Genomic DNA, 23,628 nt, shown 5'->3' with positions numbered 1-23,628 from the left:
CATTCTGAGATCCTCTTCAACAGCTAAAAGAGCTACTTCTATGCTGTGAAGTGGAAGGAGGGCTTCTTTGTCACAGTCTAGGCATTCATTCTCTTCCAAAAAGACAGAAAGTTGTCTATTAACCATGTTTTCTACAATCTTCGCAGGAATTGCAGAGGCAAGATCGGCCTACAATTACTAGTTGTCTGTGGGTTGGCGGAAGTTTGTTTCAAGTGTGGAGCCACCATAGCTTCCTTTCACAAAGAAAATCCTTAGCTTGCAACAGCAAAGAATTGATCATTAAGAGCATTGTATCTCAGTTGAGCACCACATCTTTTAACTAGGGTAGTGAGCTTTTTTATTGAAATGTTCTTATATTAAGCATCACTTTACCTATTTTAATCCACCTTTGGTCACCATGCTACATACACAACACAACTCACACACTTCACCATATGGCATTTAAAAGATCTCCAGTAAAAAGCTCCCTAGTGGGTGACCGTTGGGCATTGCAGCGCCAGTCTGACGAAGAGCATGCTCAACTGATGAAGCATGACACCTCTCGGGTGTGTGAGGGTACTTTCTCCGTTTGGAGATTTCTCCTTTAACCCGGAACAGTACAAACATTTTTTCCTCCCCCTTCCCCTTGTTTTAGAGGAACTGCATACTCCTGTCTATGATTAGTGTACTAAAATAGGACATATTTGTTAAATTATGACTGAAGTATGCCCCAAATGGTCAGTGCAGGAAAAGCAGTTGCTGGAGAAAGAAGTTACAAGACAATAAAATAAAATAAAGTATATTTCTACAAACTTTCTCCAAATTATGGATGCATGTTCCTAGGGAAAACCATCCACCTCTCCCTGTGTGTCACACTGGTTCAAATAAATCTCCTCACATTTCCCCTTTTTATGTTATGGTCACTGCCAACCAAAACATTATTCTAAATTAAATCTATGTGATTACTTTAATGCAACCCCCCCCCCCAAAAAAAAAACAATGGAAACTTCAAACTGTACCCTTCAATTGGACCTTTCAGATGCATTTAGCATAGTTGACCATCCCAAACTCATGTGCACCCATGTAGCCTTCTTTGGGATTCACCAGCAATGTCCATTACTTGTTCTCCTCCTACCTTTCCGACTGATACCAGTTGGTTCACATATGCATCTCTAGTCTCCAAAAGATCACTATCTTTCCTGTGAAATCCCTCATGATTTCATACTGTCCACAAAGCCGCTTGGGGCCCTACTCACAGATAATAGCATCAAGATTCACCAATAAACTAATGATACTCAAATCTCTTGCGTTGGAGCCCATGCAATTACTGAGTATCACATGGACAGAAGAATATACAATTTAAAGACTGAGGACTGTACACCCATCTTCTAGAGAGATCCTTCCAGTGGTCATGTTTGTAGAGTCAGGGCAACATGTAGATACAAATGGTTGTACCATCACATCATGTAACCCATCATGCACAAAGCACTGAAATAGCACTGTACTTGGAAATGGTTGACTGCGCCGTCTCAGGGGGGAATTCAGAAGGAACCCTCCTTGCTGAGTAAGCAATCAGTTTTAGGAGCCCTGCTGAATCTATAGCACAGGCGACGTGAAGCAAAAGTGCTAGGAAAGAAATTCACCAAAAGTTTCAGGCCTCCTTACAGGAGACATAGTATTAGCAGGTCCAGAAATTATTTGAAGTCAAGGAATGCGCCCCTAAGAATAGCAAAGGCTAAGATTAACAGGAACTGTGGTTGGGGAGGGTTCAGGACTCATTCACAGAACCCCATTTCACCAATTTTATCATGGTTGTTAGATTATTTGGTGCGTCCGCCGCACTGTTTTCCTGAGAGCGGATCAGTCAACAACTGGTTGGATCAAGGAACAGTGGCCAGTGTTCTACACATTCATCGCTGTGAGAGACCCAGGAGTGGGAGTGCTGATGGCAAAAGTGGACATTGAGCTTACTTTCAAACTCCTACAAATCCACTCAGACAGCTTACATTTACTGTATTTTAATGTGACAATTAAATATATTGATACATGCATGCTGTTGGACTTGGCCCTTTTGCAGGGTCATCCCTGAACTTTTTGCCTTCCTCCTGTATTGTTTCTGACATGTGTTTGTTGGTTTTAGGACTCTGGGCCCTTTACAACTGCTGATCAGTGCTAAAGTGCATATGCTCTCTGTGTACAGTGGTATGGTAATTGGTTGTCCATAATTGGTATGTTTGTCTTACTAGTAAAGTCCCTAGCAAAGTGCACTATGTGTGCCAGGGCTGGTAATGCAAATGCTACTAGTGGGCCTGCAGCACTAATTGTGCCACCCACACAAGTAGGCCTAAAATGAGATATCAGGCCTGCCACTGCAGTGCCTGCGTGCTGTTTGGTAAATGCCTTGTTGTCCTGACAAGTGCACCCACTTGCCAGGCCTTACCTTCCCTTTTTATGCACATCAGACACTCCTATAGTAGGCCCAAGGTACCCCCCGGGCAGGGTGCAGTGTATATGAAAGGTAGGAAATGTACTGGGGTGTGTACCATGTCCTGACAGTAAAATACTGCCACATTCATTTTTAACTGTTGCAAGGCCATCTTGCCCATAGGACAGAATGGGGAATGCTGTGTCCCATGTTTCCACCATATCTTCCCACAGGCATAAGATACAGAGATTGAGTTTAGTGTGCCTGAACTCAGAATTTAATAACACATCTTTTTGTGAAGATGGTTTTTGAAGTGTGTGCTTAGAAACCACGTTTTTAAAAGTTGCTGGTTTCTTGTCTTAAACCATCCAGTGTGCCTCTGCCTGGTTGTATATTTCCTGCCTGGGTTTAGATGTGACAGGGTCTGGGAAGTGTTCTGACCCCAGGGAGGAAAAGGTGAGACAGCAACAGGCTGGCCGGCATTTGATGTGGGGGGAGGAGTAGCCTCCTGGATGTGAAGAGGGCTGTGTTGCTGCCACAAAAGGATGTCTCCACCTCCTGCTGAGCGTCTGGGCCCCAGACCCTGACTATCAAAGCAGGAGGGTGGGCACTGGCAGGAAGACACCCAGGTTTGGTTTGGAACGAGGTCAGAGCACCCTGAACAAAAAGACTTCAAAGGCATTTAGGGGTATAAATGTAAGAGCTGAAACCCTTGATCTCAAGACTGAAATCCATACTGAACAAGCATTTACAATGCAACGGTCTCGGCATTGTTAAAGTTAGAGCTATTGGCATTGCTCATGACATTATTATTGTTTATGTTTTTGTTTTTAAAACATTTAAAGAAACGGCATTGTTATTTACAATGTCAATAGCTTAATCACCGCTGCAAGATGCAGCGATCGAAATCGTCGGGGGCGCAACAATCATTCAAGGGAGTCGCCATGAAAACCACCGCCTTTCTCCGAGGTCAAGCAGAAATGCCTCGGAGAAACGCAGTGTCGTTTTCGGAATCGGGGGCGTGTTTTTCTTTCTCTCCTCTGGCCATTGGCTGGAATGTTTACATTCCAGAGGACAGAAAGAATCGAAAAAACACGCCCCCGAATCCAAAAGGGACGGGGCTTGTTTGGAGAGACAAACCTCTTCTCCAATGGCTGACCAGCATTTAAGAGGCAAGCCAATGGAGAAGAGGTAAAAAAAAAGGGGCGGGTTAAAGCCCCACTCCTAAACATTAAATCTCGGGGCGAGACTGCGAAAGCGCAGCCTTCGAGCCAAGACCTAAAAATCTCGGAGCGAGACTGCGCAAACACAGCCTTCGAGCCGAGACCTAAAAACCATTCGTAAAGCCAACAGGTCCCAAAGGCGAGACCTTTTGGGTTTGCCAATGCTTGTTTTCTATGGCATACAGATTATCGTTTTGAAAAGGCTTTGGCTGCTATACTTGACTGCTAAATGCTATATTTTAAACATGCCTTAGACAAGATTTAGGTTGGAGAGTCCCGATCATCATCTTTGAAGCCAAAAATATCTTCATTTGGGTGGTCTCACGCCTGAAATTGCCTCTCTTTCAATATAAGTAAATGGGAAAAATATAGAGTCCTGATTACTTTTAAAATTCTCCCACTTTACTTTTCTAAAAATGTTGGCATTGACGATTTTTGCTTGCTCATGTTCTTCCATGGCTTTTTGTGACGCTTTTTGCATATGGCTGCGCCCTAAGTATACTTCCTCCGTACAGCTTCTAAGATGGCGGCCTGCTGTGTGGTTCCATCGCATTCTGGTGACGTCGTATCCGTAGCAGCATGGCAGCCTCCACCGGCACAGCGCCGCCGCTTTCTCTACGAGTGCTAGCGGAATGCCGAGTATCCAAAGCCCGGGCATGCGAGCTGCGATTGCCTCATGGGGAGGTACCTACGCCGGTTTTCATGTAGGCACACAGGGCACCATGAAAGGAGTCACGGCGCATCAGTTGCGGGCGCTTGGATGTTGCATCTGCCTCGGGAATACGTACCATCTGGGCATGCGCCCGGTAAGTGAGTGAGGCTCTTCCAAAATTGACAGTGGTGAGAGGTAGTTATGAATAAAACTGCAGCAGACGAATAACTGAGGAATGCATTTTTAGTACAAAACCACAATAAATGTATATTAAGTTTAGATGTGGTTTCAGCAGTATTGTGTAAAAATAAAAATAAAAGACTTATTTCCGCCTGTTAAAAAGACGAGTTCGGACAAAAATTGTAACTGGCCTTCATAATAAAATGATCAGTGGTATTGATTTCAATTGATTTTAGTTTTATGAGAACAAATCGTGAACACTTACGGGCACTAATAGTATGTTAGGATCACAACAAGAGAGCGACTTATTACTTAAAAAAGAACCACCAAACCAGACAGAAAAATAACAATGAATGTTATTCCGTGAGTCAGTACTGATACTTGTGGCATAAGGGATTTCACAATTCCTCTGGTCACAGGTATGGATGCCTCCAAATTATCTGTTGAAAATCAATGGCCATAGTTTAAGCTAGGCACCGCTTATCAAATTGTTTAGCTCTAAGGAGAAAGTAACAAGCACACCACTGCCTTTCTCCGAGGTGAAGCAGAAATGCCTCGGAGAAACGCAGCGGCGGTTTCGGATTAGGGGGCGTGTTTTTCTTTTTCTCTCCTCTTGCCATTGGCTGGAGGAGAGAAAAACACGCCAAGCGAAAAGTATCGAAAAAAAACGCCCCCGAATCCGAAAAGGACGGGGCCTGTTTTGCGAGACAAACCTCTTCTCCAATGGCTGGCCAGCATTTAAGAGGCCAGCCAATGGAGAAGAGGGGCGGGTTCAAGCCCCTCTTCTCCAAGTCATTAAATCTCGCGAGCGAGACTGCGCAAGCGCAGCCTTCGCTAGCCGAGACCTAAAAAGGATTGAAACTACTTTGTGTTCAAGAGGAACCCCTGCCAAAGAAGAACAGCTGAAGAAACCGAAGAGAAGGACTGCCCTTGCTGTGTGTTCTGTGTGCTGTGTCCTGAAGTAGCGTGTCTCTAAGGGCCTGAGGAGAGCTGGTCCCCTGTTGTGGAAACTCAGGAATATAAAAGTTTCCAACCGTATCTCAGCGACACTGTGTGCGTGGTGCTTTTGCACGCCTCAGACTGCCATGTGGTCTGTGGTACTGTTTACGAGGTGTCCCGTGATCGCATTGCCCCTGAAGCATGAAACATCGGCCACGCTGCTTTATTGCTGTTTGTGGTCCGAGCAGTCATCTTAACTAAGGCTGTGAGAAAAGATCGCCGCAGTCGGCCCACGCCGCAGCGTGCTAACGGCTTACTTGAAACTAAGGACTGTGTCTCAGCGACGCTGTGTGCGTGGTGCTTTTGCATGCCTGAGACTGCTGTGGGGTCCGTGGAACTGTTTACAAGGTGCCCCGTGATCGCATTGCCCCTGCAGCGTGAAGCATCGTCCACGCAGCTGTATTGCTGTTTGTGGCCCGAGCAGTCATCGTAACTAAGGCTGTGAGTAAGGATCACCGCCACCGGCCCGAGCCGCAACATGCAAAAGGATTTCTTGAAGCTAAGGGAGCTACAAGGTGAAAAGGATCGTGATCGCTGTTCGTCGTAAGGACTCTGCCCAAGATCATCAACAAAGGAGAAGGCAGCGCCATAACCTGTCCGGCTACAGCGTCGCCTAGCAACAGAGCCGCAACGTGATCGGGATCGCCCAGCAGTACGTCCGACGAGCAGGGAGAGAGAGAGAGCGAGGCAGCGCAGCCCCCCAGGTAAGGCTTGGACTCCGGTTGGGAGCCGCAAGTGTGTGTGGCTTGGGGAGGCATGCAGGCGGAGTACAGGAGTGCTCCAAGCTCTCTCCCGCTGCACCGCGTTAGACGCTCTGAGTCCCCAAGCGGTCCGTACCTGCCCAGCAGGACCGGGGCCGCCCCTTTAAGCCTATGACCGCTGTCTCTGCTGTTGGGGCCTAGTGGTGCCCGAGTTGACCGCGCAGATTGCATTACGAACTGCCTGATTTTTGCATTACAAACCGCATTATTATTGTATTACGAACTGCCTTATTCTTGCATTACGAACCGCATTATTAATGCATTACGAAGTGCCTGATTCTTGCAATAAGAATCACATTATTCTTGCATTACGAACTGCCTGATTCTTGCATTTTGGACTGTCTTATTACTACATTACTAACTGCATTATGAACTGCATAGCATTGCACTGGGAATGCATTAGAGATCGTGAATTACTCATTAATACCGCAAGAACCTACAAGTGATTGCTGGCCTAATAATCCACCAAGTGAATTATTATGAATACGCATATGTTGGTTTTCTATCGTTTGGTCTCATCGTATTCCTTTTTATAAAGATACCGCTATTTTTATGAAACCAGTGTGGTGTCCATTTGTGGTGTTATCACTTTGTTACTGAGAGTGTGGTTGTGTAGTGGAGGCAGCGTTTTAGATAGATAAATTGCTATGTTAGCATAAGCGCCTTAGATGTTAGAAACGCCATCTTGCCACTTTTGCTGCTTATGCACACGACACTGCAGGTACATGTTATTATTTGAAAACTGCTTGCTTGCCTTTTCTTCACATGAGAACTGTCTGTTGTTCACATCCCTAGACGTGCACTGCAACCTTGGTCTGAACATTGTGTGCAGAAACAGTCTGAGCCACCAAACAATGTATGTTTTTGAGTTCAGGTTGATCGGCCCACGCTCTAGCCATAACACGCACACAGCTGCAAATATCTGAAAGTCGAGAGCCTTTAATATTGCAGTTTGCATGCATTAGATACACATTCTGGAAAATAACTTTTCCAGGCACAGAGCAAAGCTGATCCTGTGATGTGATTCACCTAAGCTGATCTTTACGGTATGGGGTTCCCCCTTCAAACCTAGAGACCTTCTATTAGTATAATAATACTAGCTCACTAGTGAAGGGAGGGTGGTTGTGTTTCACTATCATTTGTAATATGATTTCTCCCTTCATTTTGTATGGTATTGTAACAATGCTGATGGTTTTAATTTTAATCATTTGTCTGCCTATGTTAGCCAAAGTACTGCATCTTAGGACACGTATTCTATAAAATAAACATTTTAAGCTTTACCGTGTCTCTGATTACTCTTCTTGTGGACTGATATGAGAATAATAACGAACAGGTATTTCTGATTCCCACCATTTCTGAGAGTACTCTTTAAGTCGCTTGTTCTGGGTTGTGTATACATTGGGAGCTCCGAGAGGATACGGAGGACGAATGGGACACATATGTTAGTCGGATTGGGGTTCTGAGTACTGAGGTGAGTTTTTGGTACACCGCAATTCACTGAGGTCCAGGTTTCCTGCGCATAGTTCTGTGCATGAGCAGAATCCCTGCAACAGTTGCAAATACTTTACACATTGCCTTGAAGATAAGCCTGGCTGCTCGTGCCAAGCTACCAATGGGTGAGCAAGGGTTATCTAAGGGTGTGTCTGTCCTTACCCTGACTAGAATCAAGGGTCCCTATTTGGACTAAGGTACCTACCTCAGCCAACGAAAGATCCCAGTTCTAACACATGCCTACAGACTGTCCTTCACCTGTGAATATCTGGACATGTTTGACACGATTTGAAGTGGCTCTTGCGCAGATTGCAGCAGAGGGAGAATATGCGGCACTGCCTCAAAAATGTCTTGTCTGTGGGTCACCCACATAGGGGGAACTTGCTACAGTACTGAGGGCATTTAATTCCTTGAGATCTTAGGCATCTCCCTAGGGAAGGAAAAGACATTGGATCAAGTAATGATTCTTACATTATCAGGAACTGAAACTGAGTCAGCCACTGAACACGATGCTCACCTTCATAGAGACACTTTCTGGAATAAAGGTCGAGAAAAGGTCAACCTGTGATAACTGCGGGTGTAAATGGGAAAACTGAATTAATCACCATGTGAGATTGGGAGCGGGTATTAGGCGGGATCTGAGAATGTGGACTTATTTTAGATGACTTCAGAGCACACTTATTTGGAAGGTGGTTTGGGCCAACACCAACCTGCTGGCACAGTTCACAATCAAGTGAAGACTTTGGTGAAATATTGGCACTGTAGGAAAGTGGGTTTCTGCTGCAGTAACCCCCCACTTTTTGCCAGACTACTGATGCACTTTGATTTGATGTGCCATGAGTCCCTGCCTATCAGGTTCCCAGGGCCTGTGTTCTTTCCCCAAACATAACCCAATTGGCATCTCTGGCCACAGGTCAGCCCCTGGTAAATGGTACCACAGGTACCCAGGGCACTGTGACCAGGGAAGGCCTCTAAGGGCTGCAGCACTTATTGTGCCACCCTTAGAGGCCCTGTACCTTTACACACACACACACTGCCTTTGCAGACTGCGTGTTTTAGTGCAGAACAAAGTGAAGAGTCGACATGGCACACATCCCTGTGTGCCATGCCTACAACCCACTGCCCTGGCATAGATCAGTCACCCCTCTAGCTGGGTGCCTATACCAGTGGTGAGGGTACAGGTGCATGAGCCCTGTACCCCTACAGTGTCTAAGTTCGTTCATAGACATTGTAAGTGCAGAGCTAGTCATTACGAACTCCACAGCACCACAATGGCTACACTAAAAACTCAGAAGCTTGGTATCAAACTTCTCAGCAGATTAAACCCACACTGATGCCAGTGTGGGATTTAATGAAAAATGCACACATGGGGGCTTCTTAGAGATGCCCCCTGAAATAAAACCAGTCTCTGGTGGGTTCCCAGACTGGTACACACCAGCCTGACACCACAAGACATGTTTCTGGACCCCATTGGGTGGGAGCCTTCGCTCCCTGAGCCCAGAAACAAAGCCTTTCCTGGGCGGAGGTGTTCACACCTCCCCCAGGCCATGAAGAGACATCTGTGGCAAGGGAGCTTCACAGGCCTGACAGACTTTGTAATGCGAGCCCCAGCCTCTCCTGCTAGCAGGAGCATGCCCCCTTCCTGTCTCCCCTCCTTTTCGGCGGGAAGACAGGCGGGAAAAACTAGTCATCCCAGAAGGTGTGCCCACCTCTGCCAACTCCACTCCTCTGGTGGGGGAGGCGAGGTGAAGCCCTCTCTTCAGTGCTCGCCATCTTGCAGATGGCAGGCACTCCCCAATCAGGATTAGGGATTGTGCTCACTCCCCCATGTGGGGTGAGCACACCGAGGGTGTAGTCACCCTAAAGTCAGTAGCCAATTGACTACTGACCTCAAAACCCCTAAAACGCCCCCTAAATACAGTATTTAGGGGGCAGCCCTGAACCAAGAAAGCCGATTCCCGCAACCTAAGAAGAAAAAGGACAAAAGAAGACGCCCAGCAGAGGAGACTGCAGAGAACAAAAGACTTGGCCCCAGCCCCCAGCCCTACCGGCACGTCTGCAGTTTCCGGAGATCCTGCATCAAAAATCATCTTGTCCTGCAGCCAGCGACCTCCAGAACTCCGGGGAGGACTGACTGCCTTCAACAAAAAACGGATCTCCTGTGAACAGCAGCTCTGTTCAAAAGAAACACCAAACAAAGACTCCGAGCCTGCTGAGGAAAAAGAAACCCGATGCCTGGAACCACCACTGCACCCGTCGCCTACAACCCGAGATCAAGTGGCCCACCGGTCCCCGCGCTCCAGAGTCCGATTCCACCATGGGTTGACCGCTCCAGGACTCCCTGACATCACCTGCAGCCTGTGCACGGAGACCCCTCCCAATCGCGAGTGGCCTGGTAACGTGAAATCCTACCTCAAAAGACACCCCTGCATCCAGCCGACCTGCGCCCTGGAGAAAAGAACCCGAGGTGCACCTACGTCCCCGAGCCCACCAACTTACCTGCCCAGCTGTTGGTTCCTCCCGGAAGTCTTTCTGGACTGAGCCTGCAGCTAAAAACCAAAAACGAAAATTCCCATTGAAAACAACAGGGCACCCGACGCCAAAACAGCACTCTGCACCCGGCTGCCACAACGCTGCTAATTTGTTTCCCCATTTGGCCTGAGCTAAAGTCCAGGAGCTTTGCTCCCACAACCCAGTGACCTGCTTGCCAGCAGCCACCAACCAGAGACCCCCTATCCCCCATTGGTTAACATTGGGCCTCAACACTCTGCACCCGGCCGCCCTAGTGCCGCTGAGGGTGTAACAAGAGTGCATCACTAGCGCTGGGGGACCCCTGAGTCTAGCCCCAGAACCTCAACTCCCACTACCAAATACTTACCTCAAAACCGATAAGAGTTATCCTATGGAGTAAAATATGGTTAAGTGTGGAGTTTGAAAACCTGAAGAAATTCTTTAAAACTGTACCGATTACCAAAAACAATTGTACTTACCTGTCTGCAGGAGATGTCCCAGTGTAGTATCCAGGTATACGACACTGTGTAAGAAAAGTAATCTCAAAAGTAACTTAACTGTAAACACTATTTTCTTCTGTAGGATAACATTGACTGTTTTTCTTGGAAAAAGTTCCAAAGTGTAGAGTTTGAAAACGTAAAGAAATTCTTTAAAATTACACTGTTTAACAAAAACGATTTTACCAACCTGTTTGCAGGAAATGTCCCAGAGTAGTATCCAGGCATACTAACTTACCTGACATTTTACTAAAAATCCCATTCAAGTCTATGTTCTGTATTTACAAATCATTGCATTTCTCTAAACAATACTGTAAGTCCAATCAAAGTACATTTACTATTGCAATCCAAACTGTTTACAAACTGTATTACTACTGTAACGTATTTATTGCTTACCTGTGCCAGGCTTGCTTGGTTTGAGAAAATACAATAACTGAAAGAATATTTTTATACAAAAACAATTGGTCTGAAGTTCAGTCTTTGAATGTGTGAATTCATTTGCTGACTGAGTGTGTACAACACATGCTTTACACTGTCCTCTGATACTGCTTTACTGCTCGACCACACTACCACAAATAGAGAGTAAGGTTCTATCTAACTTTACCTCTGCCTACCTTTGGTGTTCCACTGGACTCTGTGCACACTATACCTCACTATGGTATAGTATATACAGAGCCAGCTTCCTACAGGCACTGCTTGGTGAGCGTGGAGATGGTGAGGCATGGGAGCATTAGAGCTTAGCAAAAAATATCACTCTACCAGAACTTTTTCCCATCATCACAGGTTGTTATGCAAACACACTACATTGCCGCCTACATCACTGAAGGCTGAAGCCATTTACGATACTGTCCTTGTTTTCCCCATGATGTCTTCTCCAGGCGCAACACCTAAAGACACACAACTAAAAAATAAAATAAATGAACCTGTGTTGCACTTTATCAGGAAATCTTAAGATGCGTTTCCGAATAGTCCCAAAAAACAGCTCACAACAGATAACTGCAAAGACTAAAATAAATGACTCCGATTGGGTAGTGGACGATCTGAAACTAAAAACAACCCCAGTGACACTTTCTAACAAGCATTTGCAATGCAATAGGTCTCGCATTTCTAAGAGTTTGAGCTATTGGCATTGTAAAATTACAATGCCTTTTATTTATGTTTTGGTTTTAAAACAAATAAAAGGCATTGTCATTTACAATGTCAGTAGCATAAAAGCAGTGTGTGGAGTGCAGCAGTGTGCGGCGTGCAGCAGTGTGCGGCGTGCAGCAGTGTGCGGCGTGCAGCAGTGTTTTGTGTAGCAGTGTGAGGCATGCAGCACTGTGACGTGCAGCAGTGTGCTGCGTGCAGCAGTGTGCGGCGTGCAGCAGTGTTTCGTGTAGCAGTGTGAGGCATGCAGCACTGTGGCGTGCAGCGGCGTGCAGCAGTGTGCGGCGTGCAGCAGTGTGCTGCGTGCAGCAGTGTCGTGCAGCATGCAGCAGTGAGTAATGCAGCAGTGTGCAGCAGTGTGTGGCATGCAGCAGTGTGCCGGTTGCATCAGTGTGTGCCGTGCAGCAGTGTGTGGCGTGCAGCAATGTTTCGTGTAGCAGTGTGCGGCGTGCAGCAGTGTGCGGCATGCAGCAGTGTGCGGCGTGCAGCAGTGTGCGGCATTCAGCAGTGTGCGGCATTCAGCAGAGACACGTGGAGGGTGAGGAGAGACACGTGGAGGGTGAGGAGAGACACGTGGAGGGTGAGGAGAGACACGTGGAGGGTGAGGAGAGACACGTGGAGGGTGAGGAGAGACACGTGGAGGGTGAGGAGGGACACGTGTAGGGTGAGGAGAGACACGTGTGGAGGGTGAGGAGAGACACGTGTGGAGGGTGAGGAGAGACACGTGGAGGGTGAGGAGAGACGTGGAGGGTGAGGAGAGACACGTGGAGGGTGAGGTGGAGGGTGAGGAGAGACACGTGGAGGGTGAACAGACCTAATAAGCAACAGACCAGTTTCAGGCTGGGGTTAGAGCGCCACAATCTTGCATCTCAGTCTGCCTCAAGGAGGCCTTCTTCCAAACAGTGAGACTTGGTTAATAAATGCCTTACAAATGCAGTGCAAGTAGTGGTGGTGTAGGGCGGATGCAGAGTATCCATAACGGAGTGGGCGTTTGTAGGAAGTTGTTGCAGGGTGTAGAAAAGGGATTTTCAGAACTCTGCGTGTTTTTTTACGATTATGCTACACTTTATCTAATAGAACGCTATGCAAACTAGCCCTGGTTAATAAGTCAACCCATTTAATTCACTTTCATGAATAGGACACTACTAGCCCACTTTTGTGAACATGCTCTAGTGTTGTACTTCTGCTGCCAAACTAAGGTCCTCCCACCCTCTCTGCTCCATAAACAAACAAGAAGTGGGGTCTAAATCAGCAGTTATTCTATAACACTCACATCCAAAAGCGCTCTGTACAACGTATTCACTCACTGGCCACCAGATCAGAAATCAGTGGCAAGAGTGATATTCACGCGAGCAAGAGAAATGCCCTACTGTCCCCTACCCAAAGGGTGTTAGAAAAAGACAGACTTGTGCTTTGGTGAGGGAGCCACACCTCTGGGCACCAGTGCTTAGCAACTCGAGGCGGGCAAGTCACTAAAAGCTGGAGCCTGGCTCAGCTCGAGGTGCTGTTGGAACCTCGAGCTCATAGCGAGCCGAGCTTTCGTGTGGCTTCTGTCTCTCCCCCTCCTTCCCATCCTCTACCCAGGATGTAGTATTACGGTCCAGGCTGCTTTGCGACTATGGAACTGGGAAAGCAGGTTCCAGTCTTGGCGTTGGTTCAAGAGCCTGTGATCCTGGGCAAATCACTTAATCTCACAATGCATGTGAACTGAGGCTCATGTAAAGCGCTCCAATACCTTTAAGTCGAGTTTGCGCTATATTTTGAGAACAGCAGAAGAATACACCAATAAGCAAAACACAAAGCCTTAACATAAAGAAAGATAAATAAAAAACAAAATGCGAGTTATGTAGGTGTACACTGTAAAATCTACACGCGAGGAAGCCAAACGGGCCTAGTGAAAGCAGGGGAGCGAGCGCTGCATTTCATTAAAGTGATCGCAGACACGGCAATCAAGCAGGATGGCTCTGTCTCCCTTCACGCCCAGGGAGGAGGGAGATGCGAGCAGAGCATCAAAGGGGGGGGTGAGAAGGGAGGGGGGAATGCAAGGGTCAAAGCGGCGAAAGTGAAAGTAATCGAGCAGAGCATCAAAGGGCTGGGTGAGAAGGGAGGGGGAAATGCAATGAGCAGAGGAGCAGCTGTGCACGTGCACGCCATCGTGCACTCAAGGTTTAGGCCAGCCAAAAGACTGGGTAGCACTTTGAAAATCCCACATATAAAATCTCTCTTCGAGCCTTTGGCTCGCGAGACCTAAAAATCGCCACATTTCACTGTTTACAGCTGTAAACAAATGGGTGTATGTTGGTTTTTGCCTGCTTATGCCATCCGTTTAAAGTAACAGGGGAATGCTGACCACTACATGCCACGGAAATAAACGTGAAACATGAATGACTTAAGAATGAAACCGCTAAAATCAGCTCTTAAACAACAACTCCAACACGAAAACACAACGTCGTTTTAAGCACGTTTAACGTCCTGCGTCCACGTTACCACTGTGGCACCTTCCTTTCAATACACAGTAAATTCACATTGCAGGACCCGCATTACATTTCTGCATACCTTGCTGCGGAGTACAATGTTGTGGAGCATGTAATTTATTAATACAATTTACAAATAGCTTCAGAAACACACATTTTTCTACAAAAGCATGTGCACGTTAAAATATGTTTACTCACCTTGCGCGAATCACGCCGAAACATTCCTCTGCCGAGCGTCACTCAATTTTCCACGTGAAAATATCGGTGTGAGAGATTTTTACTAGGCAGCCAAGGACACAGCTCCCTTCCTATCAGTAAACAATACTGCCAGAACCGGCCACAGCACATGCCGTAAACACGAGACACTACTCAAAAGCGCATGGTCCCCTTTGCTTCCTACTGCGCATGCTCAAGGAAGCCTTACCACGTAGGTTTCTGTTGTGGCCACAGAATAGGCGCTAGTGACCTGCTACATGTGCGCTAGAGAATGCGAACGCATACATACTGTATGCCGAGAAGCTCACTTGTCTCATTTTTTCATATTTATTGTATGCTTCTGCCAGGGCTCAGCATACTGCTACTAGCTTCATGTTATGAAAATAATAAGTTGTTTATTTCCATAGCGCTTAGCACAAGTCCCCGAAAGCAATAGTTGTAACATTTAGCATACCCAATTTCCTACGACGTTCCGTAAAATGATATCACATGAATGATGCATGATGTAGGGGCAATACTAGACTTGAACTTCTGAACCAGTACGAGAACATGCATTAGCAAAGCCAACAGGTGTGTCTTTAACCCCTTCTCTGCTAGCCTCTTCCCCCTGTGCTAAGCCTGTTTTTTTGCTATTTGGCATACATGCCAACGTATCATCACCCACCCATCCAAACCAGCGCCGACACTCCGGCCGTCCCACATCAAATCCTCCGTACTGCCCCTTATCCTCCACAGCTAGCCACATGCCAGCAGGCCGAGCCCAGCCCGGCAAAAACATCCATCCTCTCTGAATGGAGCTCAAACCGCCGCCAAGCCTCCTCCCAGCCTTTGTGCATACCCGACCCACTGAGGAACGCCCACCTCCCCTTCACGTCCCATCCCACACCCTCCCACGCAGCACTCCGACCCCTAAAACCCACAACGCCCCCCTCCTACCCTCAGCCGATCACCCCCGCTTCCTTCACCCAACCATCCCACTCCGCCCACACCCCAGAACAACACCTTTGCCTCTCCGTCCGATGGCACCCTGACCCCTTAGGGTAAAGTCTGCGTTATATAGAAACGCAGAAAATAAAATCCCGTGTCACCCTCCCTTCCCCTCAAACTCCGCCCGCTCCCACGGTTACACCCCCCCCCCCCGAATTTTACTCCGTCCTTTAATTTCTTGCACCCATCACGAAAGTCTAGGCGACCACAACGCCAGTCACCGCGGGCATTCCAACACCGCATCAACCCTAGATCAGCAACCAAGCAGCCCACGCCGACCTCCACAGACCCCAGCCATCTGGTGGCTCCATCACCAACACACCCATCCCCACAAATGTGCCTTGAGGAGGAAATCCACCCTCTGGCGGGGACCTCGCCAGACGAGCCACAATCGGTGAAAGGTGAGCTAGGCGAATACACCAATACTCAGAAATATCCTGCAACTATTTCCCTTAGCACTTTATTAATGCCCCATAACGTTCTTGCCGTTTATTACCATTTCAGTTGGTAATATTAACCCCGTCAGCTGCCCCACATATCTCTCCCACCCTTTCCCCTGGGCAACGGCACCTCATCCCTCCCAAGGCCCACTGCTCCCTGCCCCCCCTCACCTCACACTCTGTAGCAGCAGCACGTGTGGTAAACTTTACGATTCACAACCTGGAATGTAGAATGCACAGCATGGCTCGAGGGCATATAAACACAAGCGCTCGCCATGACGTTTTCGTTTGGCTTTTTCTGCCGTGGCCTCGCCTGCCAAAAGGTTTCTTGTCTTTATGGGGCCATGTGTTTGGCCCCATAAAGATAAGAAACCTTTTGCGACCAACGCAAAGCAGGCAAGGCCGTCCAAATGGGACGGCTCGAAAAGCCAAGCGAAAACGTCACCGGCACCTCTTTCCCAATGGCTGGCCGCCGTTTACCATAAACGGTAATGCCGGCCAATGGGAGAGAGGGGCGGGGCTTAATGCCCCTTACTGAAAATACCCTGTCAACACTAAATCTCGCCAGCGAGACTGCGCATGCGCGCAGCCTTACGCTAGCGAGACCTAAAAAGGACAAAAGAAGACGCCCAGCAGAGGAGACTGCAGAGAACAACAGACTTGGCCCCAGCCCTACCGGCCCGTCTGCAGTTTCCGGAGATCCTGCATCAAAAATCGTCTTGTCCTGCAGCCAGCGACCTCCAGAACTCCAGGGATGACTGACTGCCTTCAACAAAGACCGGATCTCCTGTGAACAGCAGCTCTGTTCAAAAGAAACACCAAACAAAGACTGCGAGCCTGCTGAGGAAAAAGAAACCCGATGCCTGGAACCACCACTGCACCCGTCGCCTACAGCCCGAGTTCAAGTGGCCCACCGGCCCCCGTGCTCCAGAGTCCGATTCCACCGTGGGTTGACCGCTCCAGGACTTCCTGACATCGCCTGCAGCCTCTGCACGGAGACCCCTCCAAACCGCTAGTGGCCCGGTAACGTGAAATCCTACCTCAAAAGACACCCCTGCATCCAGCCGACCTGCGCCCTGGAGAAAAGAACCCGAGGTGCACCTACATCCCCGAGCCCGCCAACCTACCTGCCCAGCTGTTGGTTCCTCCCGGAAGTCTCCCTGGACCGAGCCTGCAGCTAAAAACCAAAAACGAAAATTCCCATTGAAAACAACAGGGCACCCGACGCCAAAAACAGCACACTGCACCCGGCTGCCACAACGCCGCTAATTTGTTTCCCCATTTGGCCTGAGCTAAAGTCCAGGACATTTGCTCCCACAACCCAGTGACCTGCTTGCCAGCAGCCACCAACCAGAGGCCCCCTATCCCCCATTGGTTAACATTGGGCCTCAACACTCTGCACCCGGCCGCCCTAGTGCCGCTGAGGGTGTAACAAGAGTGCATCACTGGCGCTGGGGGACCCCTGAGTCTAGCCCCAGAACCTCAACTCCCACTACCAAATACTTACCTCAAAACCGATAACCATATTTTCCTCCATAGGATAACTTAAGTGTGGAGTTTAAAAACCTAAAGAAATTCTTTAAAACTGTACCGATTACCAAAAACAATTTCACTTACCTGTCTGCAGGAGATGTTCCAGTGTAGTATCCAGGTATACTACACTGTGTAAGAAAAGTAATCTCAAAAGTAACTTACCTGTAAACACTATTTTCTTCTGTAGGATAACATTGACTGTTTTTCTTGGAAAAAGTTCCAAAGTGTGGAGTTTGAAAATGTAAAGAAATTCTTTAAAATTACACTGTTTAACAAAAACGATTTTACCAACCTGTTTGCAGGAAATGTCCCAGTGTAGTATCCAGGTATACTACACCGTGTAAGAAAAGTAATCTCAAAAGTAACTTACCTGTAAACACTATTTTCTTCTGTAGGATAACATTGACTGTTTTTCTTGGAAAAAGTTCCAAAGTGTGGAGTTTGAAAACGTAAAGAAATTCTTTAAAATTACACTGTTTAACAAAAACGATTTTACCAACCTGTTTGCAGGAAATGTCCCAGTGTAGTATCCAGGTATACTACACTGTGTAAGAAAAGTAATCTCAAAAGTAACTTACCTGTAAACACTATTTTCTTCTGTAGGATAACATTGACTGTTTTTCTTGGAAAAAGTTCCAAAGTGTGGAGTTTGAAAACGTAAAGAAATTCTTTAAAATTACACTGTTTAACCCCTTCGCTGCGGCGCGAATTCCGCCGCAGCGCTCGGGGGGTTTGCGGCGCCACTATGGTCATGACGGAACCACGCCGTCATGAGTCACGGGCGAGCTATGCTCATGACGGCGTGGTTCCGTCATGACTCCACCCACTTGCGCTAATCGCCCGCACAGGCGGGGAATTAGCGCCGCGTGCGCGGAGCGGCCACCAACGGCCGCAGCATGACGGAACCATTCCGTCATGAGCACACGGCGCCCGTGGCTCATGACGGAGTGGTTCCGTCAAGGGCATGCAAGGGGTTAACAAAAATGATTTTACCAACCTGTTTGCAGGAAATGTCCCAGAGTAGTATCCAGGCATACTACTCTGAGTAAAAAAAGTAATCCAAAAAGTAACTTACCTGACATTTTACTAAAAATCCCATTCAAGTCTATGTTCTGTATTTACAAACCATTGCATTTCTCTAAACAATACTGTAAGTCCAATCAAAGTACATTTACTATTGCAATCCAAACTGTTTACAAACTGTATTACTACTGTAACGTATGTATTGCTTACCTGTGCCAGGCTTGCTTGGATTGAGAAAATCAAATAACTGAAAGAATATTTTCATACAAAAACAATTGGTCTGAAGTTCAGTCTTTGAATGTGTGAATTCATTTGCTGACTGAGTGTGTACAACACATGCTTTACACTCTCCTCTGATACTGCTTTACTGCTCGACCACACTACCACAAATAGAGAGTAAGGTTCTATCTAACTTTACCTCTGCCTACCTTTGGTGTTCCACTGGACTCTGTGCACACTATACCTCACTATGGTATAGTATATACAGAGCCAGCTTCCTACAGGCACTGCTTGGTGAGCGTGGAGATGGTCAGGCATGGGAGCATTAGAACTTAGCAAAAAATATCACTCTACCAGAACTTTTTCCCATCATCACAGGTTGTTATGCAAACACACTACAGTGCCGCCTACATCACTGAAGCCATTTACAATACTGTCCTTGTTTTCCCCGTGATGTCTTCTCCAGGCGCAACGCCTAAAGACACACAACTAAAAAATAAAATAAATGAACCTGTGTTGCACTTTATCAGGAAATCTTAAGATGCGTTTCCGAATAGTCCCAAAAAACAGCTCACAACAGATAACTGCAAAGACTAAAATAAATGACTCGATTGGGTAGTGGACGATCTGAAACTAAAAACAACCCCAGTGACACTTTCTAAAAATCGCCAAATTTCACTGTTTACAGCTGTAAACAAATGGGTGTATGTTGGTTTTTACCTGCTTATGCCATCCGTTTAAAGTAACAGGGGAATGCTGACCTCTACATGCCACGGAAATAAACGTGAAACATGAATGACTTAAGAATGAAACCGCTAAAATCAGCTCTTAAACAACAACTCCAACACTAAAACACAACGTCGTTTTAAGCACGTTTAACGTCCTGCGTCCACGTTACCACTGTGGCACCTTCCTTTCAATACACAGTAAATTCACATTGCAGGACCCGCATTACATTTCTGCATACCTTGCTGCGGAGTACAATGTTGTGGAGCATGTAATTTATTAATACAATTTACAAATAGCTTCAGAAACACACATTTTTCTACAAAAGCATGTGCACGTTAAAATATGTTTACTCACCTTGCGAGAATCACGCCGAAACATTCCTCTGCCGAGCGTCACTCAATTTTCCACGTGAAAATATCGGTGTGAGAGATTTTTACTAGGCAGCCAAGGACACAGCTCCCTTCCTCTCAGTAAACAATACTGCCAGAACGGGCCACAGCACATGCCGTAAACACGAGACACTACTCAAAAGCGCATGGTCCCCTTTGCTTCCTACTGCGCATGCTCAAGGAAGCCTTACTACGTAGGTTTCTGTTGTGGCCACAGAATAGGCGCTAGTGACCTGCTACATGTGCGCTAGAGAATGCGAACGTATACATACTGTATGCCGAGAAGCTCACTTGTCTAATTTTTTCATATTTATTGTATGCTTCTGCCAGGGCTCAGCATACTGCTACTAGCTTCATGTTATGAAAAGAATAAGTTGTTTATTTCCATAGCGCTTAGCACAAGTCCCCAAAAGCAATAGTTGTAACATTTAGCATACCCAATTTCCTACGACGTTCCGTAAAGTGATATCACATGAATGATGCATGATGTAGGGGCAATACTAGACTTGAACTTCTGAACCAGTACGAGAACACGCATTTTCATAGCCAACAGGTGTGTCTTTAACCCCTTCTCTGCTAGCCTCTTCCCCCAGTGCTAAGCCTGTTTTTTTGCTATTTGGCATACATGCCAACGTTTTAGGACCGGGAAGTGGGAGATTTTGGAATAGAAATAGTGAGAATGTAATTTCCAAAATGACTTCTATTGAAGAAGATGCAATTTCAGGTGGGAGATAGTCAGTGCTTAAATGGGAAAAAATAAGTGCAGGTACTCATTAAAATGAGCTAAAGCTGTAGTGAGTGGGTGGGGCAAGGGGCGGGGCTAAGGGCAAGACATAATGATACTTAACAACTTCCATAATAGTTGCAGCACACACCAAAACACATGATAAATGTGTTTATATAAACAAAGCAGGTTAACTCATTACACAAAATTAAAGAGAAATGCGATAATATGTTAACATTTCCTTTTTTTTGCAATAGTTGTACCTTCTTAATGCCATACTGTTAATTGATGTTGTTTGGCACAATACTTAATATTTTTGAGCACGTGAGTAGGAAGAAACTGAAAATACCCGCACTTCAAACCAAAGCTTTTATGGCACCAAGCAAATGAAGCAAATCATCATGACCCTCCCCTGAAGATATCTCTTCCATTGATCTATCTATTCATCATTTCATCCTACCATTTACCTGCTGATGTCCACCATTTACCCTTTACATTCTGTCGTCTATTCAGTTTTTCATCCATCATTCAGTTTTTCACCATTCCGTCTGTCCACCCTTCATATCCAAACGTATCCATCCATCCATCTTTGAACATATCCATTCATCCTTTCACTCATCCATCTCTTTATCCACCCTTTCACTCATCCATCAATCCTTTTGCTCATCTATCCATCAACCCTATCACTCCTTAATACCATCCACCCTTTCATTCCATCCACCCTTTCACTCAGTCCCTCCTTTCACTCATCCATCCTCCCTCCCTTTCATTCATCCATCTAATCTTTCACTTATCCACCCATCATCTGCCCTTTTATCCAATCGTCCACCCTCTTTCACCCATACATCCATTCACTCATCCATCCAGTCACTCATCGATCCATTCATCCATCTATACATCCACCCTTTCTCACTCATCCATCCACTAACTCACCCACCAATCCTGCCTACTACGTTATTCATGAACCTTTGTCGCCGCAGACATGTACACACAAAGTGCCACCCATTTTCTTTAAAATACCTCCTGAGAGTGTCTTGATTCTCTCTCTTGCTTTTTTCTTACAAAAAACAGGCAAACACACAAACACAAGCAGACACACAAAAGACTCTGATATGTTAAAAGCCATGTTATACTCTTCACCATGGCTTTTTTAATTGCCACTGCCAGGGGACTGTCATGATTCCTGTGTTTGCACAAATGCAGAGGATATTGTGAATGTGGTTGACAGCAGAGGGCCTGAATGGACCCCAGAACTGCCCAGGTTTCAGATTGCTATGTGTGACATTTTCATGTTTTCATTGTAATTATGAATGACATTTCAACGACTATGATTGACACTTTCCTGCGAGCAAAATTAAGCAATGAAGACGAGGGAATCATATAAATATCAGAAATGGCACTCATTTGAGTTTAGCTGCTAATGTTTCAGATTGCTAATGTGTGACATTTTCATAGATTCAGTTGATTTATGAGAGTCAGGCAACAAGTAGATGTGTAACACTTAGAGTGACATTTTCTTGCAACCAAAATCATGGAATGAAGTCAATGGAAATAGACAAATATCAGAAATCACACTCATTTGAGCAACAAGGAAGTCAAACTCTGCAGCAGGTGCCTTTGAAGCTATTATTATTATTTTTTTTTAAATCAGCACCCTCCACCCCAACCTCAGCTTCAGGTGCGGCCAAACCACACGTAACAAAGGGATCTGTGTGACAAAAACAGCAACTCACTGAGCTATCCACATACAATACAGTACAATACAATATGCTTTTTTGAAGAAGGCTTATTAACCCACTACCCTACTTAATGATGTGAGTGAAAACTGCCAGGAGAGAAAATTCTGACCTCTCTACAGTGGGAACAATAATCACATGACTGATCTCTGACTTGTCAAGTCTAACTGTGCTGAGAAAATAAAGGGTGCTGCTTCGTAGTGCACTGTCGAGCAGGGATGTTAAACACTTTGCGCTACTAATAAATCATCAGAACTGCTAGTTTAGACAAACCATAGCGCATTTTCAGCACAGACAGACCACTCTAGTTTGCCCATTTGCAAGGCTCTCTACCGTGCTGGAGCCCCCTAATCAATTCCGTAACAAACATTTTAAATGTCAGCAGCAGGAAATTATTAAATTAATATCTGACTTAGCTGAATCTCTTTACAGATGTCAGAACGATCCACCGAGGAGCTGCTGGCTGGCCCCGCGCGGCTCTCTAGCCTGTCTCTTCTTCAGAGTCAGACAGCGAGCCCTGCTGCAGGGTCTCATCAAGAAAGCCTATGTACAGACAGGGCCATTGAGGCTTTTGGCGTTAGGAAGGTAGGTGACAGTGCAGAAAGCAGTTGAATTAGCGCTCCAGGGACCTCTTCGATCGCATTGTCTAGGCATTAACCCTCTGATCGAGAGAAAGTACGGGAAGTGTGAGAATCCGCCGCCCTTGCCCCTGATAACATTTCTATGATTAAAGTATTACCCTGCACTGACTTTTCACTACCTGAAGTGCTGCGCTTTGAAAATCACGCGTGCACACTAGCAGGTAAAATTAATTTCGACCCTGCTCTGTCAAGCACAGAGTGCCGGTGAGCACCGCACATTATTCAAATGAGCCCTGCTGAATATCTCGGCAGGGGCTCAGATCGGGGCTACAGAAGCGGCGCCTTGGCTGCCAGACAGTTCCACTCCTGCTCATTAGCACTCTCAGCCAGTGAGCCTACCTCTCATGAGTACCGGTACTCTCCTGGGCAGTAGAGAAGGGCCGGTACTCAGAGTGACAAATCTAAGAAGTGCCGGTAGTCAGTACCGGTGAGTACCGGCCCATTTAAAGCACTGGAGATAGTTAAAAGAAAGCCATTTTTTGCTTGAAAAATTGGGAGTCTTCCGCCTGAATCGGGTCTATTGGCATGTCTGATTTGGGGTAGTTCGCGCTTAGGCCCCTGTTCCTTTTTGACCACATAAGGTATCCATGCCAAATTTGCTTCCTTTTCTTTAATCATCATGGAGATTTTAAATGTAGCCAGGGTTTGTTGAT

General features: G+C 46.4%; 1 protein-coding gene across 4 annotated transcripts in view; it reads right to left on the bottom strand.

Moving 5' to 3' along the window:
• Window positions 1–20,048, bottom strand: part of LOC146820793 (uncharacterized) — a 114,752-nt gene extending 94,704 nt beyond the window's left edge. The window contains exon 1 of one of the 4 annotated variants that reach the window (XM_085611590.1): window positions 19,840–20,048. Coding sequence is in view for 2 of the 4 variants with exons in the window: in XM_085611588.1 (XP_085467714.1) it covers window positions 19,840–19,863 (24 nt within the window). In the remaining 2 variants the exon portion in view is untranslated. Of the gene's footprint in view, window positions 1–14,536; window positions 14,673–19,839 lie in introns of those variants that run through there. The other 3 variants (XM_085611588.1, XM_085611589.1, XM_085611591.1) reach the window with 3 other exon arrangements.
• Window positions 20,049–23,628: the final 3,580 nt, after the last annotated feature.

The sequence above is a fragment of the Triturus cristatus genome, chromosome 6, assembly GCF_964204655.1.
Source record: "Triturus cristatus chromosome 6, aTriCri1.1, whole genome shotgun sequence".
NCBI classification, from domain to species: domain Eukaryota; kingdom Metazoa; phylum Chordata; class Amphibia; order Caudata; family Salamandridae; genus Triturus; species Triturus cristatus.
This window is presented reverse-complemented; position numbering and strand designations above follow the sequence as displayed.